Below are 18,401 nucleotides of genomic sequence, written 5' to 3' on the forward strand. Positions count from 1 at the left end.
TTAGAGGCTATTTTTCATTTAAGATTAATGGTTTGATGTATGCAATTTGGGAGGATCGTTAATGATTTTGATATGATACAAATATAATTTCGTGTATTGTAATAACTATTTGTCATGTTAATAATGTCATGTTGAACAGGGAAATGGGTTCGAGTCAAGAACACATGTGATAACCAGTGGAATCATGCGTCGGCGATGGGAGAGGGAAAGGTGGGGGGGGGGAAGGGGAGGGGAGGAAAAGAAAACGATCTTTGTTTCCAGTGAATAATGTATGAAAACGACCAAATAAAATAATGTTTAAAAAAAAAATAATGTCATGTTGATAATGTTAACCAGATTTTATTGAGCACAACAAAACTCATGGTTAGAAGTTTATTTTGTTAAATCTTGCTATGCATAATGGTTTCAGTGAATTTGAGAATTGTCTAAATGTGGCTGATAGCCAGACTGACACAGAGAGGGAATATTTTATTCTATAAGGACAAAAATTGCACTGTATACTTTATAAATGTAAAAGTCATTCAGGAAAAGTTGTTATGTTTTTGACAAGAACTTATTCTAGAAATTAAATTTGGGATTTTTTCAAATCAGATTTATTTTAATGCATGTGCTGTCAGAAGTAGTAACAAGAAATCATATGACACACAAGAAGTTTAAGTGATTAATCTGTTTATGGAATTTAATAATATTAGTACTAAGAATTTGGCATTTTGTAAGAGAAAATTTCTAAACGTTGTTGTCTAGGAAGGAATTTAAGGGTATATGATATGCAAACTGCAGCCTTGAAATCAAAAAAGAGCAGAAAACCAGTCAAACCTACCTCATGCTGAGTATTCCAACCTTGAACACACAGCTGGGCAGGTCATACACAGTTCAACCTACGACCTTGACTATGCAGCCCAAGCAGGGAGAAGAAGAGGTCTTCAGCCTTTACGGCTATGCCTCGACTACACCTTTTCCCATTATTTCCTTTCTCTCTCTCTCTCCCTTTCTTTAATTCCTCATTTGTATTAATTAAAATCTCTATAAAACCCAGCTGACTTGGATATATTTAATAATTGGGAATTTTTCCCTGGCGACCACCTTATATTTGATTTAAAACAAGACACTGTCTTGAAACCATATTTTCTGCGGTCATAATTTAAGCCAAACACTCTTTTAACTATCACAATTTATGTCTTCCACTATTTTAATCTCTACACTTCAAAGAAGCGTCGATCAATGGGGCAAACGTCATTGTTGTCTCATTTGAAGAAATGGCCCCAGCCACCCCAGCCTTCAGCGTCCATCACCCTCCTCAGCCAACAGCCAGCAACACAGAGATGAGACGCTCCACCAGGAAACAGAATTCAGTGCTTAGAATTTTTTAGCTCAGGAGATGATGAGGATCTCTTAGGAAGAAAATATTTGAAGTTCAGTTTTGTGCATTATATTTTTAGACATAATACTTTGACACACATAAAAGACTCACAATATAGTGTAAACGTAGCTGTTATATGCATGGGGAAACCAATACATTCTGCTGCTTTCCTTTATTGTGATTTACTGCTGTGGTTTGGGATCGTCCTGAAATATCTCTGAATGGTGTCTGAATACAGGACAAATTGCTTATCATTTCAGAGGGAAGGTCCGAGCAATTTGGGAGTCTGTGTGTGGAGGGGAGGATGCTGAGAAACAGCTGTTTATTCACAGAAAGTTGGACTGATCTAAGTCTTGAAGGAATCCAGGGGACAGAGAACAGGGTGGGAAGAGCCTTCCAGGAAAACAGACTGTTTTGAAAAGGCATCAGGGCAGGGGATAGAATGTAAGGTGGGAAGAACAAGGGAAATGTGAGAAGGCTGGAAATGCAGGAAGGGGTCAGGTTGGGAAAGGCTTCTAAAATCAAACAGAAGAGTTTAGATCAAATGGTTGCTGTTCACCCCAAATGTATTTTGAACCCGGGGTAACTGTCCAGTGTGTGTGAGTGGAAGCAAAGAAGGAGCTCCATAAACTTGATCACTTCCATAAATCTGTGACCTCATCAGTGTGGAGATCGCCCTTCTCCCCCACCCAGGGATTTGGACCAAAATCCTTCTCCTCTCCTGAGTGTGATTATTTCAATGTTCTCCTAATCTGGGATGAATGATCTGATAATGTGAGTAACATAATTTTAATTGTAATATGGCACACAGCCCTCCTCCCTTCTCCCCAGTCTGGACTCAGGGAAGCAGACAGTTTGCTGTGCACATCAGGCTTATTTATCCCTAAGCTGCAGAGAACTGTCATCATGTGGGATTTTGTTTTTCATAAATTGTATTACTTCCTGTACATTAGGGAGAATTATTGTGAATTCCTGTGTCTGGGATCTGGTTCAGAGAACCATCTAGTCTGCTGCTTTTTACATTTTTTTGTTCTCTGCCCTTTCCCCTTGAGTTTGACCTGGGCTGCTAGGGAGTAAATTGTATAGATTGTTGGACCTGGACTCCAGAAGACCTGAGTTTGAATCTTGCCTCAAACACTTACTAGATGTTACATTCTAGACAAGCCATGTAACATCTCAGCCTTCCAGGATGTCTTCCCTTTTAACAGAATTTAGTGAATACATGAAAGGAAGAAGGATTCTTTTCCTTAGTAGGTATTCCCCATGCTGTAGAGGGTGGATAGGTTGATGGACTAGCTCTTCATTAGCTATCACCAATTAGATATGCCTTGGGATGATCAAGGAGGAGCTAAATAATGAGCTTTTAAAATTTTGTTCATTAAGCTGCCCGACGCATCTCAGGTCATCCCTGGTCAAGAGAGAGCCATGGAGACCTATAACAATATTGTTTGTGATGCTGGCCTAGCCAAGAATCATGACATAATCAATAAATTTACATTATTTTCCAAAAGTCAGTCTGTTAAGATAATTTAAATCATAACATTCATCTCTAAAATTCAGTTTCAATAAGTATTTATTAAGTACCTCTTAGGTCCCAGGGAAGCAGCATTTATAGCCAATGAGCTTATGATCCATTGCAATAATAATAGGTCACACTGACATAGTTTTAAAGGTTTTTAAAGAGCTTACATACATGTGTTCTCTCTTTCAATACTCACATCTTTATGAGGGAGGTGCTATTATTTATTGTCCCCCATGTACAGATGAAGAATGTGAGGTTCAGAGTAGTGATATGCCCAGAATCATGGGGCTGATGACTATTAGAGATTGTTCTGACTAAGTTCATTTCTCTATCTATCATGTCAATAATCGTGCCTTCTTTCCTGAGCCCAATGTATAAAGAATCCCCAAGGAGGGGGGCCTTAATTCAGTCTGTCCTCACCTGAAGGAATGATCATGAAAAAAGGAAGCAAAATCAGATGTTACACAGCCAATTGTGAGAATTAAATGTGTCCCAGACCCACTTCTCTGGTCCCTGGTGGTGGCTCTTGTGACAGAGGCTGGCACTAGAGAAAAAGTGCAAAGCTGAAGAGTGTGTGAAAATGATCACCTCGATGGGGGAGGGGCTGAGGAGTTTGGAATCTTGAGGAGGAGAAGACTCTGGTGGGGGCCGGAGGAAGAGCAGTTGGTCTCTCAGTCAGGAGAGGGGGATAAAGACTTTCTCCTGAGGGTTGCCTACTTTTCCTGCTGGTGACTGGAAATCTTTCCCACCAACACTACCAAATTGAAGGAACTTTCTGAAGAGAAACCTGAGCAGACTCTACCTTGGCTCCTGTTGCCCAGGGGTGAGGCAACCTGACTTTCTCTCAGGGGACTCAGGCTGCCAAGGCCTGAGTTCCCCCCAAACTCTAGGAGAGAGGGGAAAGGGTTTAGATAGAGACAGGGACCCCCTTTTCCCCACTTCCCTTTCCCATTTTTTCCATGCTAGTTACTCCCTTTGTATTACCTGATTGAGTTGACATTAAAATAGTTAACTTTTACCCAAGCTGAGTGTGAGTGAACAGATCAAGGGGAGACCCTTTGGTCTCGAGTAGTGGGGTGGGGACAAGAGAGACAAGAGCGAATTGGGGAAAGCAGCTTTAGCTAAGGAGGGAAGACAGAAGGGGGAAAATCTTCAAACTCCCTCTCCTCTCTCTGAGCCAACCCATTACATCAGCTGTCTCCCCTGAACCCCGCTTTGAGAAGGGGGTCCACCCCTCTTTCCCCCTCTCTATACTGAAAGTATTAACACCTCTGTTACAAATTAACCTCCTCATATAATACAGATGGCAACCCAGATTTTTAAAAACCCCATTTATTTTAAAAAATGGCTTTAGTGACTGTCACCAACTGTTATCAATTGACAGTGGTGAATTTGTTGTCAGTTGCAACTCCTGAGACTAGCAGCCTTTGTCACTGACTCTGCCTAGCAGTTTCCACACAGGATCAAAAACGTTTTGATTCATGGTGGGGGGAGTACAAATCAGTTACCAACTGCCACTTTGGTCAGTTACAAAACTGAGGAAGAGAATCTATTGTAAAAGGGAGGGTGTATCAGGGCTGTCAGCAATGGGATCTAGTCATCTTGGATCCTATCTAGTTAGAAACAAACTTGTGGGGACAACAACCATTTTTTAACTGTTAACTCCTGGCAGTTAGAGCCTAGGAAAGATTTAATGGGAAACATGTTACAACTAATACTGTGGTCTGCTGTGTTAGGAATAATTGCAATTTGTTGGGGCTATTGTATCATTTATAATAGAGTGGCAGGGATGATAGACAATGTTCTGGGTACATTAACTAATATGACTATGGGATGGTCACAGTTACCAATGAATTATCTAGATTTAAATTACCTCTGGCAAATCATACCCCAACTCTATCTTGTGTTCATGGCAGTGACTAACATCTTAAAAAATATCAAAGCTGATGCCAACCTGATCTTCCAAAAGAAACTGTACATGTTCTAGTCATTGATAATAGATTAGAGGCATTACTTGGTCAGATTCCTATTATAACTGAGATGTGCCAGGATTACATGCAGAGACAACAAGGCATGGGGAAGGGAACCAACAATGAGACTGGGGACGTGACGAGACAGACTAATAAGGACAACGTAGTTACTAAGACTAATACTGGGACACCATTAGGGGCAATAAGAGGGAATTGCCAATAACATACAGGCACAAAACAACAAGGCACCAACTAATGAATCTGCTAACAATCTTGCAAATGCATCAAAGGCTCAAAAGATTATTCCTTGGCGTGATGTAGCTAAGGTCACTGATAACTCTGGCATTTTACATACAAAGGCTCATAAGTCATTCACCACCCATGACTTAGAGTCTTTATGTAAATGCATGCCTAAATTTTTATTAGAGCCTCATCTTACAATTAAAGAACTGAAGAGATCATTTTGCCTCTATGAACCAGATTTTGAGGATGTAGAAATTCTTTTATCTGAACTTTTTACACCCCCGGAACATAAAAAACTTTATTGAGCAAACTAGAAAAGATTCCTCACTCACAAGCTGGCCAGAAGTTTTTGAGAATCTGGATTTTTCTAATCCAAGATCAATGGTTTATCTAAGAAAATGCCGCGCGAATCTATTGTAGGGAATAAAGCAATTGTCAGAAAGACCCAATGCATGGGGAAAATTTGACAGATTATCCCAAGGAAAAAAATGAACACTCAAGAACATTTATTGATCACCTTATTGAAAAAAAACTGAGGGACTGTTGAGCTTTAACTCTGATTCAAAAGAATCAGAGACACATGTGAGGAGACAATTTCTCAAAGGCTGTGACAAGCTCTTGAGGGATTTCTTCAGGAATTATTGCCCTAACTTTGACACCATCTCACTTAACGAACTTAGGGACATTTCCACCTATCTTCATGATAACAAAGTAGATCAAGAAAAAGAAAAAGATGATCTAAAGAAAAAGCTCCAAGAGACCTCTGAAATATTAAGGCAGAAAAAATTAGAGTAAGTTAAGAATCTTACAATTAAGATATTTAACAGACAAACAACACAGTATAGAAAGACACCCCAAAGTCAACAGAGGGTGCAAAAAGATATCCAGGTCTTGCTTTTTATGTTCTCATCAAGGACACACAGTAAGAAACTGCCCAATGAAACATTGCTAATGAACAGGGACAAAAATAAGAGATGGGAAAGGTCAAAATGCATATTATCAGGGAAAAGTATATATTAACAAAAACTATAGGAGACAGAATTCCAATAGCAAGCAGTGTTGCTCTCACTGCAGACTTAGAGAACAAGAGACCCCAGACCTGAAATCCATGAAAGCAGCAATAGCTTCTGGAACAAAACCCCATTATTCAGAAGTTGTACCTAGGAATAATCATTATACCACATGATGCCAGGCTCTAGCATTATCCAGTAAATAAGAGAGGAATGAGGGAGGTGCCCCAGGGAGGAAACAAGAGGGCATAAGCATAAAGTGCAAAAAGGTAGATGGTAGAAAGGAAAAAGGAAGCTTTAAAATCTGAGTGGTGGAGAAACAGAGAGTTGGGCAAGATTCCAAGGGAAGCAACTTAAGTACAAAACAGAAATCTCGAATTGAAGTGGAAAGAGAAATTACACACCTAATAGCAGACATGAAACATGACATTTATGGTTCACAATACATGGGCACACACAACTACATGGAGAAAAGCAAAGAAGAGATTAAAACCTTTTTGGAAAATTTCTTAACTTGCAGAATGGGTCTAGGGTCTAGGGAGTGGGAAATCAAACATAGCTCTTTAAATCTTTAAAACAACAACTTAAATATCCACATCATTCTGACAAGATAGCCAAATGAGACATTGTTGCAAGAGACTTTAGTAGTAGTAGTAGTAGTAGTCTCTCGGTAACTGAGGATGACTATTGTCTTTGTGTGTTTTTGTGCACAAAGACACTTGTGAATGAAGATTTAAGTGGAAAAGTCGATGCACAGAGAGAGTCCCACTCTCTCGGTGTTGAAAGCCTGGGTCCAGTGGCACGAAAAGTCGTTACACCTGGAGACTTCCTAAGCTGCATTGGATGGCCGTGTTGTCTTTTGTGCTCCAACATGCCCTAAGCACTCCACAGTGCTTTGCTGTGTCGCCATCTCAGCCGTTGAACCTTCTTATTGGTTTCTTCTGCCTGTTCCGCCGAAGCAGTCTTCACATGCTGGGTGAGCAAAGCCCTAGTTCACCAGGGGTCCACGTCGACCCAATGGCTACCCTCACAAGGTTTAGCCAGCCTGTAGAAGCCGTTGCCTGGGGTGTGGCCGCTGCCGCATGCTAGCAGCTACTAGGAGCCACAAGTGAGAGCTGGGTGTCAGATGAGGATCAGAGCTGGAGAGGTGCCCTAGGAGGGCACAACAAGCCCTCCATACTAAAGATATTACTCCTCCCTGAGCACCCCATACACCCCTGCAAGAGACTTTAGAGCTGATACATTTATACATCTAAGAGGGGGAAAGAAAGACAAATGAGGGGAGAACTAACTTAAATCCAAAAGCCAAAGACTTTTACCCACAAAATCTTATAACATTCAAAGACTCCATTTCTGGGGATGGGTTTAGCACAGATCAATACCAAAATTCTAATAACTGCCTATACCCTGAACCAGAGACTGCAAAACAATCTAAGGGAATGGGAACAGAAGAGTCTTTGGTAGTTAATCCTTATCCAAGCAGTTCTCAAACTGAAATTAACACAAACACAAACCTTTCCTCTGAGCAAACTGTTAGCTTGTAAACAGAAGTGGTCCAAAATGATACAGAGCTAGTAAATAATAGTGGATTGAATGAGGGTGGAATAACTGAAGAGGGGACGGTAGATTACACTATAATATCTGGAGAACCTCAAACATCTACTAATACATGTGCATTACAAACCATGGGACAAGAAAGTAAAGATGATAATAGAAAACTTGTGCATGCAAACACCTTAATAACTAATTTACAAGAGACTCCAGAGCCATATCTTGGGACAGAAGTGGGAGAACAGAATTACAAAGATCTCACTGACACAGGGGAGAGTGTGTCTGTATTGAAGTCATTCCCAGAAGATACCACTATAGAGGGAATGGTTTCTATGTTAACAGATTCACAAGAGGTAGTAGATAAACAAGAAACTGATCCAAAAGATATGGTAGAACCTGTGCACTGCAGTAACATAATAGCAGATCTGCAGGAAGCAGTAAACCCACAAGAATAAAATTTGTCACCACAGAACATAAAATTAGAGCATATTACTGGGAAACAGCTAGAAAAAGAATTGGGAAATATATAGATCACTGAAATAGGGTCAGACCAAGACACAAAACCTGGGTTAACAGCACCTGATACAGAATTACAACAGATCACTGAATGAAAGCTAGTGAACAACCTGGAGAAGACAGAAATCAGTGACCAAGAGTCAGACTCAGACCCAGATGATACAATATATAGTTGACCAAAACAGTGATGAAGAACAAGAACTCTATCAGTACTTCAAGCTCTATGATAAAGTTCACAAAGATTTAGATGAGTGGGACACAAATTGGCATAGTGAACACCTGAATTCAGAACAATATTTTCTGAATCTGATTCGGATGAAGCAATTGAAAACATAGGAAACTCTTTATCAATTGATGAAATACTGTACATTACAGGAGTCAATAGTTATGAAGAACTTTGTAAGAAATATGACTTAGGGAACAGTGACACTGAATTGGAAGTAATTTGATAGAGAACAATCTGAAAAAGAGATAGGCAATGTAATGCTATTATCACATCTGTTTTCTCCAACCTTGAGCATCCCATAACACAACAGATACCATCTATTGAAAAGACTTGGTACTGGGACTGGTTTGAGTTCGATAGGGTAGTAAACAACATGAAATCTTATAAGAACCCAGACTGGTACTAGGCATAAGATCTGACACATGATCCGTGAAGAAACCTTAATCAAATCAGAAAAACCCCTAAGCCCATAATGACAATCTCTGACTAAAAAAAAAAAAAACTGAGACAAGTCCACGAATCCCAGTAAATGTAGATGAAAAACATCCAAGATTCTATTGGAGCATCTTACCCAAACAAAAATTATTGCGTGAAACCAAGAATCTGAAACCATAAGCACCAAAAACAGATTACCAATATCCCTCATCCTCCACCTTTAAAAATAATATAGGGGGATGAAGAGAGGGAGGGCATCCCATGGAGATATTAATTAACAGTTTCATGCATCTCACGTTAAACATCACTATGCCTGTGATACCATGCCAAAAGACAACTTAATGGAAGCCCAAGAATCCATTCAAACACAGACACCCCCAAAACAACCCTTGATCAATGAACTTAGAGGCCATGAATCCAACAAAATCCCACAAGAAGAAACAGGGATACTAAACAGAGACAGTGAAACTGAAATAGAATAATGCCCAAGACATATAGTATAAATTTAGGTTAGTTAGATCAGGGAGGATTAGTGTAGCCTGTGAAACACAGGAAAAGAGGTTCTTTGTGGAACCTGGAAGTTTATTTGGGTGGATTTAGAATCCCTTAGAATTATTAAACATATACACAAATATCCATTCACCCCTCTGTTACAAATTAAACTCCCCATATACTACACCCCAACTTCAGCCTAGCTGTGTAACAGGGACCCTGGGACTCTCTTTGATTTTTTTTAGTTTCAATTGAAATGGGGGGTTCATGGAGGACTAGCACCTCTGAGGTGAAGGCTGGCTGAGCCTCTTTCAGGGTTGCATTCCTTCTTTAGTGTCTACCTGTCATGTAACTCTGACCTGTGGTTCCAAGAAGCTGTAGCATGGCCAGCCGCACCCCCTGGTAAACCTGTCTTGTCCCATCAGGTTGAGAGTAATGGCCAGTGTAAGCACAGTGATTTAGGGAGCATCAATGTCAAACATGTAAAAACTTCCCCTGGTGGAATGGGTGGATGAGAACCATTTGTTCCAAGGAAAGTGAAGCTGGCTGAAGCAGGCTCTGTGCAGTACTTAGAACGTGGTCAGACAGAGGATGCCAAGGTCTTGCATGGCATCCCAGGCATCTTGACTTCTGTCTTGTCTTCTAGGCCTTTCGGTTAGTGAACCCTGAGGAGCTTCCTCTGAGAAGCCCCCTGGAAGGAGCAGAGAGAAGGCAGAGCAAGGAGGAAGGAAGGGACCAGCTTCAGGGAGGTTTGTGAGAGGAGATTCTGAGGCTGCTTGAGAGAGACTGCAGGGAAGGTTCTCTCTCCTCTTCTCTCTTTGCCCTCCCCAATGGCTTGTCAGAGGAGACAGCCTGGGCTCTGGGGCCCCCCAGCTGGGCTCTCAGTCCCATCCCTCCCTGGGCTCTCTGATGACTCTAGAGTCAGATGCTGTGCAGGAAGCAGCTGCTGCCCTGAGCTGAAGGGCTCCACAGCCTGGGGAGGTTTTTGTTCAGGCCTCCATCACTGTGGGAGACTCATAACCTTGCTGACAGTAGTAATGTGCAATATCTTCAGCCTCCACCCTGCTGATTGTGAGAGTATAGTTGGTCCCAGACCAACTTCCACTGAAGCAGGCAGGGACTCCAGACTCTAGGAGTGTAGCAAGGTAGATAAGAGGTTTGGGAAGTTTTCCTGGAAGCTGCTGGTACTAGACTAAAGCACTACTAGTGCCCTGATTGGCCCTGTAGCTTATGCTGACTCTCTCTCCCAGAGCCACAGACAGGGAGGCTGGAGTCTGGGTCGTCACAATGGTTCTCCTGGAGTCTAGAATGCAAGAAGAAATGAGAAATAAAAGATTCAGGTAAAGGACCACATCCAGGTGCCATGAATTCCCCAGTGAGTCCCCCCTCCTCTCAGACAATCTGTTTTTTGCCCAAGTCTTATATGTCATCCCCACTGGCTATAGAGAACATCTCCTTATACCTCCCTCATAGGGTTTATAGTTCTGGAACCTCCTGGAGAACCTTCCCTGGTGTTATCCTGTGGCTAGTCTTACCCTGAGCCCAGAGCACCAGGAGGCAGAGGAGCTGGGATGGGGACATCATTGTGTCCTCTGTAGAGCCGCAGGCAGAGAGCTCTGAGCCCAGAATGAGGCAGATGGGGATAGAGATGTATTTATATGTCAGGACAGCCTTGTGCAGGGGCTGAGACCTCACCATGCAAAACATACCCAGAATGACCTCTGGCCTCTCATGTAAGAATGGAAATAACATCTCTACCCAGATATATATTTTATAAAGTTTATTAGAAAGGGTAGACAATCATTCCTATAAGTAACCTGACCACGTGGTCCCTAGCCTGCAAGTAAGTCTCTTCCTCCTTCCCCCTTTACCTACCTGCTCTGTTCTTGATTTCTTCCTTCTTCCTTCTCTTCTTGTTTCTCCCTCCTCTCAAGCCCCAAAGCTTTGACTTTTTTTTTTTTTACATACAGCATGTAGAGGGCACAAACCTGGTGCAACTGTGTTAAGTCAGGAATATTTGATGGACAGGTCAAGCTACTCAGGAAGGGGAGAGAATGAACTTCCTTGACACCATCCCTCCTGTGATCCTTTGGAAGACCAGTCTCCCTGATGGATCATTTAAATATGGCTATCTTATAACTCTAAATACCTTCTAGCTAAAAGTACATACAATATTGCATTTTTCTAAGAAGAAGTTACAGTTTTTAGAGATGAGAGTAAAATAAAAAAAAAAAACCTGATTGATAGACACACTGACAAAATGCCAATTAGGGGGAAGTCCCCTTTGGCATAAGAGTTTACATTCAGAATAAGTATGTTTAACCTCCTTCAATTCAGTTCATTATATCCCAAAGTTCATTCTGGATCTTTGATGCAGTGTGTGACTCTTTCAGCACCTTCTCCAAAAGGATCCACTTTCTTTATTCATGATGTTGGCAAGTTTCTTTTCCTGAAATTTCTTCAAAAAAATTTAAATCTTGCATTTTAGGATCATTACACAGTCTCTCCTGAGGAAGGTGTTGACCAACACTAGTATCACACTGGGATACATGACTAAGTTATGAGGTATATAAAACAATTGTCAAAAAAACAAACAAAAACAAACCACCCAAAAGCCCAAATAAAAGAGAAAAAATGAAATTCTGTATAAGAATAATAAGTACAGAAATAATAAAAAATAAAATAAAAATCTTATGTATATAAAATTCTGAGAAAAAAATAAAAAATAAACAGTAACAGGTTTTTGAATCACAGCAAGGACCAAATAAAGTAACGTATATACCACAAGCCTGTAGGACAATAGCAGCAATACAGGACTTTACGCATTTGCAGCCAGGACTACAGAAAATGCCAAACTATAAGAAAGAACTAAGTTTCAGCAGCAAATGGGAAAAATCATTCCCTCGTCTGATTTTACCATCATTGTTAGAGATAGGGGGAGCCAGGATGGATGATAGCCAACCTGAGGTACTTGACTCAAAGTATTGCACATGGAGTGTGGTTCAAGGAAGTCCTGTATCTTAACATATGTCAAGAGCCATAATCTCAATTCGCACATTAGGTTGAAATCTTTTTGTATTGGCAGAGATGTTCAACAATCCTCCCTGGATTGGATTTGGTCCTTTTTCACCTCATGCTACTTGGCACTGTATAGTGACTCTTTTGTTGCCTTCTCTTGGAATCAGACAGAATCATTAAACAAAGTCCCATAACATTTATCAATAAATGGCAGGTTTCCACAGTCAAAAGCTTCTTGATAAGCATATTACTAGGGCTAAGTGATATTGTAAACTTATGCTGAAAACTTTATCCTTCAAGTAAAACACATTAATACTGATTTCATGTACTTCAAGTATCACCAAGGTTAGGAAAAAAGAAAGAAAAAAATAAAATATCCTATGATAAACATAAAGAGAAAAAATAATTTTAAAAATCATAATTTCACAGTTCACATTCCATGTGACAATGTGTTAGCCAAGCAGAGGCACAACACAAAAGATGTTCACTCAGAAATGAAATTTATATCCCTCTTAACATGGTCAGGATCCACAGTGTGAGTGTACATAATTTTTTCACCAGGTAAAAGCCTTTTAAAAACAGTAGTACAACAACTAATACAGATTCTAAGAAGTACCAAAATCCCCAAAATTATAAGACATTTATGAAATCGTGAATATTTGTCACAAGTTCTACAGATTTAGCCAATCTTTCAACCTTGACAAAGACATTATTAACAACGTCTAGAATTACCATCACTCCAAAATTTGTTAGGAGAGAAATCCCCCCAAAACCTCCGTACTGTTGATGAAGAATTACAAATATGAGAAATCCATTTTGAAACTACTAGGGGTCACAGGAAAAACCATTCCCACCTTCTGTATAAGATTATAACACATCTCAGGGTAACTAAGCCACTTGGGCACCTCCTTCCCTCTTGATATAAGACTATAACAGTGTAACAGAATTCCAATGTCTCCAATATGTCCCACCCATTTTCATGTGGAGCCAAGTACTAAAAAGTGAAAATCACTTCAGATACATCATCCATTACATTTACAATAAATGCAGAGATGGGAAAATACAACAATGCCATTGCACTTTACTTCAACTACAAATGGACCCTTATCTCTTGTTACAAACAACTCAGGAGGCAGGCAAATGATCAGTCAGAGGTAGGGATGCTCCCAGATATCTGAAAACCATGTCTGAATACTCATTAAAATCAATTTAAATCACTAGACAATTACATTCTCCAAAACTTGTGTACAAGTTGAAACCAATATGATGGAGTCCATCCATTATCTCTGTGTGACAATTAACATAGGCAAGATAGGAACAAAATGCTCTTTATGGGCTTTTACAAAGATATTCCTCTAGAGTACAATTATAGGGGAGGTACAAATAAAGACAATGTAACAGAAAATTTCAATTTTGATAACTTATAAAGTGGTTAACAGTCAATTACATACATCTTGTATTCAGATTTGAGTTACAGAAACTTCTTCATTCTGGGGAAGGGAACAAATGGAAACAATTAACATCAATAAGGCAATGGAGTCTGAAAAGGCTTAAAATTTACCTCCAGATTCTTTGAGGTTCTTTCCCCTCCCAAGTACCATCATTCATCACAATCCCTTTGTCCATACCTCTGGAGTCCCCCATACTGATAGGGGTTCCCACACTGAGTAAAGATGTTTGGGTGTGAGTTTTGATTTGTCTCATCTGAATAACTAAGTAATAATTAACTACAACTATTTCAAACTCAGATAGGAAGGGGACCACAAAACCATTCATAGGGATCCCTGCTGGCTGTACACTGGATTCAGAGAACCACAAATCACCATTATTTAATTTTTGTTGTATTTGTATTTACTTCCATACTTGTTTCCCAGTTACATTTTAATCTGGTTCAAGCAGAACATATGATTTTTGACACTTCTGGTCAAATGGATGATGGCAGAAAAGCTCTATGGTATCTCTGCCTCAAGTGCTCCTGAGGAAGCAGCTGCTACCTTGAGTTAAAGAGCTCAACAGCCTGGGGAGCTTTTGGTTCAGGCAGACATCGTTGTGGGAGAGGGAACTTATTATATTGTCCACAGCAGTAATATTTAACATCTTCAGCCTCCATACTGCATATAGTGAGAGTGTAATCTATCCAAGACCCACTGCCACTGAAGCAGGCAGAGAACCCTGATGCTTGGGAGTTAGCAGGATAGATAAGGCTTGGGAGGTTTTCCTGGTGACTGTTGATATCAAGCTACATTACTGCTAATGCCCCAACTGACCCTGCAGGTGATGGTGACTCTCTCTTCCATAGCCACACACTGGGAGACTGGAGACTGGATTATCCCAACTCAGAATAGGCATTGCCTGTCACCACCTTCATCCTCCCCTCCACTGTAATAGCTTTATTTTTTCATGCCTCTTTTGGTGATATAATTTCCCCCATTTTACCTCTCTTCCCTTTTCTATCAGTGAAATACTTTTTCATCCTTTGATTTTTTTTTGCCTGTTATCCTAAACAGCTTACCCAACATCCTCTGTTTATATCTAACTACTATGTGTAAGGATAATTTAGGGTTGTGACCTAATCTAAATTTAGTTTTTGGTCACCAGAGGATATCCCAAATAAAATACCCAAGTCAGTTTGGAAATATATGGTGGTTTAATCAATACACAGGGAAGAAATCAAGGAGAAAAGAGAGGGAAAAGTATAGGATTTCTCCTGCACAGCCTGTGCCAGGTGGAGTTCAAAGTCCTTTGCCATGAGGTCTTTGAAGATTAGAGGTTTTCTCTAAGAGGATAGTGTTTGGAAGGTAGAGAGAAAAATCAGCCTAAACTCCTAGAGATTTCAGAGAAGACGCCTCACCTGAACTAGGTTACTAGGCTTCTTCCAGTATGGTACCAAGGAAAACTCACCGCTAAATTCAGACAATAGCAGCCTCCACGCCAAGATACTGACACACTCAGCACGCTGCCTCCAGCCACCTCTCTGCTGTCAAAGAGGCTGGAGAGAGGAAATGATGCAAAATATATAGATGGTTTTATATCACTTTCCTACATCTCACATGTACCAATGGTATCTTAGGCTTGACTTAGGACAGCCCAGGGGTCTGTCAGTTGTTTCTGATTTGTCATTTGCTAGCACGTGTCTGTCATAGGCCATCCTCCTAAATACTTAATCTTTAAGTATAGGTGTAGACATTCCTGATTTTTTTAGACTAAGTAGGGTGGAGTAATCTAAAGTTCACATATGATAATGATGATATTTTGAAGATACAAATATCATCTTTTGACAGAAATATGGACAGTTTGACCTTATTGAATCCCTTAAATTTTCTTTTTCTTATTTACCTTTTTATACTTAAAAATTTTTTTTAATTTAGACATCAAATTTTCTGTTTAGGTCTGGTCTTTTCATCAAGAATGCTTGGGAATCTTCTATGTTATTAAATGATCATTCCCCCCTACCCCAAATATATGTACTCAGTTCTTATGGGTAGATGATTATTGGTTATAAACCCAGTTCCCTTACCTTCCAGAATATCCTATTCAAAGCATTTTGATCCTTCAATAGAGAAGCTGCTAGATCCTCTGCTTCTCACTGGGGCTCCGTGATATTTCAATTTCTTTCTGGCTATTTGTAATATCTTCACCACAGATAAGGAAGTTTTGAAATTGGCTATAAATTTCCTAGTGGTTGTCATTTGGGGGATTTATTGCAGGTGATTATCTGTGGATTCTTTCCATTTCTATTTTTCCCTCTTATTCAAGAATATCAGAGTAGTTTGATAATTCATGTAAAATGATATCTATCCTTTTTTTAATCATGACTTTCACATAGTTCAATAATTCTTAGATTGTTTCTCCTGAATCTTTTTGCCAGGTCATTTGTTTTTTTCTATGAGATTTTTCATATTTACTTCTTTTCCCCCTCCCATTCTTTTTATTTTGTTTGATTGTTTCTTGATGTGCTTTGAAGTCATAAGCTTCTATTTTCCCAATTCTAATTTCTATGGACTGCTTTTCTTCCATTACATTTTGAAACTCCTTTTCCTTTTGGTTATTTCTATTTTTCCTGGAACTCTTTTTTTCACTGAATTTTTGTGCCTCTTTTTCCATTCAACAAATTCTGATTTTCAAGCTTTTTTTCTATTTTTGCATTACTTTTATCTTCTCCAATTTTCTTCTACCTCTCTTATTTGATTGTGTAAGATTTAAATCAATGTCCAAAACTCCAAGTATTATATTTTATAAAGTTTATTAATAATCACTTGAAGTAGAATGAATAAAAAGGAAATAGAAGTATCAAAACCTAATTATTTAACAGAAATAAGACAACCTAAGTTAGCTCTCCTGCCTGTTCACCTCACACCACCTGCAGCAAAACATGATCATAGGAAGAGCACAAGAGGTGGGGTTACACAAAATTTATATTTTGTGTGGAATTCTGGGATTAGTAGTTCAAGGATTCAAATGGTAATTACACAATTGTTAAAATCTTTCTCAAGCTCCTCCAGCAACTGATACCAATTTCTATTTTTCTTTGTTCTTGTGCATGTGGCTGCTTTGATCTCACTGTCTCCTACTGAGTCTATGCCTTGCTCTTCTTTGTTCCCTTAGACATTTTCTATGGTGAGGTGTTTCTTTTGCTGTTGGCTCATATTCCCAGTCTTAAAATACATTTTTACAATCAAGGTGGGCTCTGTTTGCAGAGTAGAGGGGGCATTCTATTAAACTGCAATTTTCTCCTCAGCTCTAGTTCCGAGTTTCTGCAACTTTCACTACTTGCATGGTGGTATGATGGCCTAAGTTGGGGCTAACTTTTTCTTCTGTGTCTAAATCTACCATCCTTATGTTGGGGAACCACAGACTGCAATTTTGAATACACTCCAAGAGCTTAGTCAGCTCTGACTTGCTTACTTTTCTCTCTTTTACTCCCCTTTTCTGAAAACTGGGTTTAATTATTTCAGTGAATAGCTTTCTTTCCTTTGATTCACTGTGTCCCATGGCTGCCCTTTTCTTCTCCTATCTTCTCCTGTTCTGAACTGATCCTCTTATATTGAGAGTCCTGAACTTCTCCTCTTATATTGGGAGCCTTGGATTACTCTTCCCTCCCCCCCCCCAAACCCTGCTCCATCCACAGGGAGGCCTGGAACCTCTTCCGGAGGGTGAACCTGATCTGTTCGAAACTTATGGGGCTTTGGGGAAGGGGACTTACCTAGCTGGGAAAGGTCCTGTCCCGGTGCCAGAAATGCCACGGGCAAGGTCCAACCTCACTCGTGACTCCAGGGGTTCCCAAGAGATGGCAAACGATCAGCTAAGAAAATAACAAACGGAAGACAGCTGTATCTTTACAGCCATGGGAATGCTTTGCATCTGATAGCTGTTCTGCCATCCCCAGGATTGATGCTTATTTTTATACCCATTTTCTTGGCACACATATACATTACCTAACACACATGTCTAAATGGAGATAATTGGAAAAGTGATACATTAACTTTTAACAAATCACTTGATTAACATTCTATATTCTTGTATTGTGATTACAGATTCTTAACAATATAAAGGTTTCACAAAAGATAAATGATTTCATCACAGGTGACTTAATTTTCTCATTACCCTGTGAGGAGTTTTGAGCTTACACACAATCAAGGAAATTTACTTATTAGAGGTAATCAATCAGAAGTTCTTAAAGACAATTCAACAACCATATCATTGAGGTTGAAATGTACTGGGAACACAATTCAGATTTAATATTATACTGATTATTTTTTTTCAGGTTTACTAGGAAGTTTATCACTGGTGAGTTACTGGATTGTGAAGTTGAGGCACTGAGGCATGATGAAGCTTGGTGTACCTGCACATTTTGTATGGGCCTTTATGATTGATTTGTATGCTGGCTTCATGAGAATAAGTTTCTGTGAATGAGAGAGTTCTGGGATTGGCCTGTAGCTGCGGTTTTACTGAGGATTATGTGTCTAAGTAAAAGTTAACCCATGGTAGTCTTTTGGGATTGGGCTTAAGGGTCTGATCTTTTGGTGATGTTCTGGAGAATTAGGGTACAGGCATTTTG

The 18,401-nt window shown here is 39.7% G+C and overlaps 2 protein-coding genes across 6 annotated transcripts in view; one reads left to right on the forward strand and one right to left on the reverse strand.

The window, feature by feature from the left end:
* The window catches only part of LOC100619697 (zinc finger protein 420-like), a 380,349-nt gene that overhangs the window by 43,729 nt on the left and 318,219 nt on the right, over window positions 1–18,401 (forward strand). The gene's annotated exons all lie outside the window — the stretch shown is intronic.
* LOC100619428 (zinc finger protein 527-like) overlaps window positions 332–18,401 on the reverse strand; it is a 65,012-nt gene continuing 46,942 nt past the window's right edge. For 2 of the 5 annotated variants that reach the window (XR_008915381.1, XM_056812758.1), the window contains exons 8-9: window positions 17,547–17,645; window positions 11,091–13,833 (exon numbers count right to left, since the gene is read on the reverse strand). Coding sequence is in view for 2 of the 5 variants with exons in the window: in XM_056812758.1 (XP_056668736.1) it covers window positions 17,547–17,645 (99 nt within the window). In the remaining 3 variants the exon portion in view is untranslated. Of the gene's footprint in view, window positions 10,629–11,090; window positions 13,834–17,546; window positions 17,646–18,401 lie in introns of those variants that run through there. The other 3 variants (XR_001627055.2, XM_056812764.1, XR_008915382.1) reach the window with 2 other exon arrangements.

Source organism: Monodelphis domestica, chromosome 1 (genome assembly GCF_027887165.1).
Source record: "Monodelphis domestica isolate mMonDom1 chromosome 1, mMonDom1.pri, whole genome shotgun sequence".
Classification (NCBI taxonomy): Eukaryota; Metazoa; Chordata; class Mammalia; order Didelphimorphia; family Didelphidae; genus Monodelphis; species Monodelphis domestica.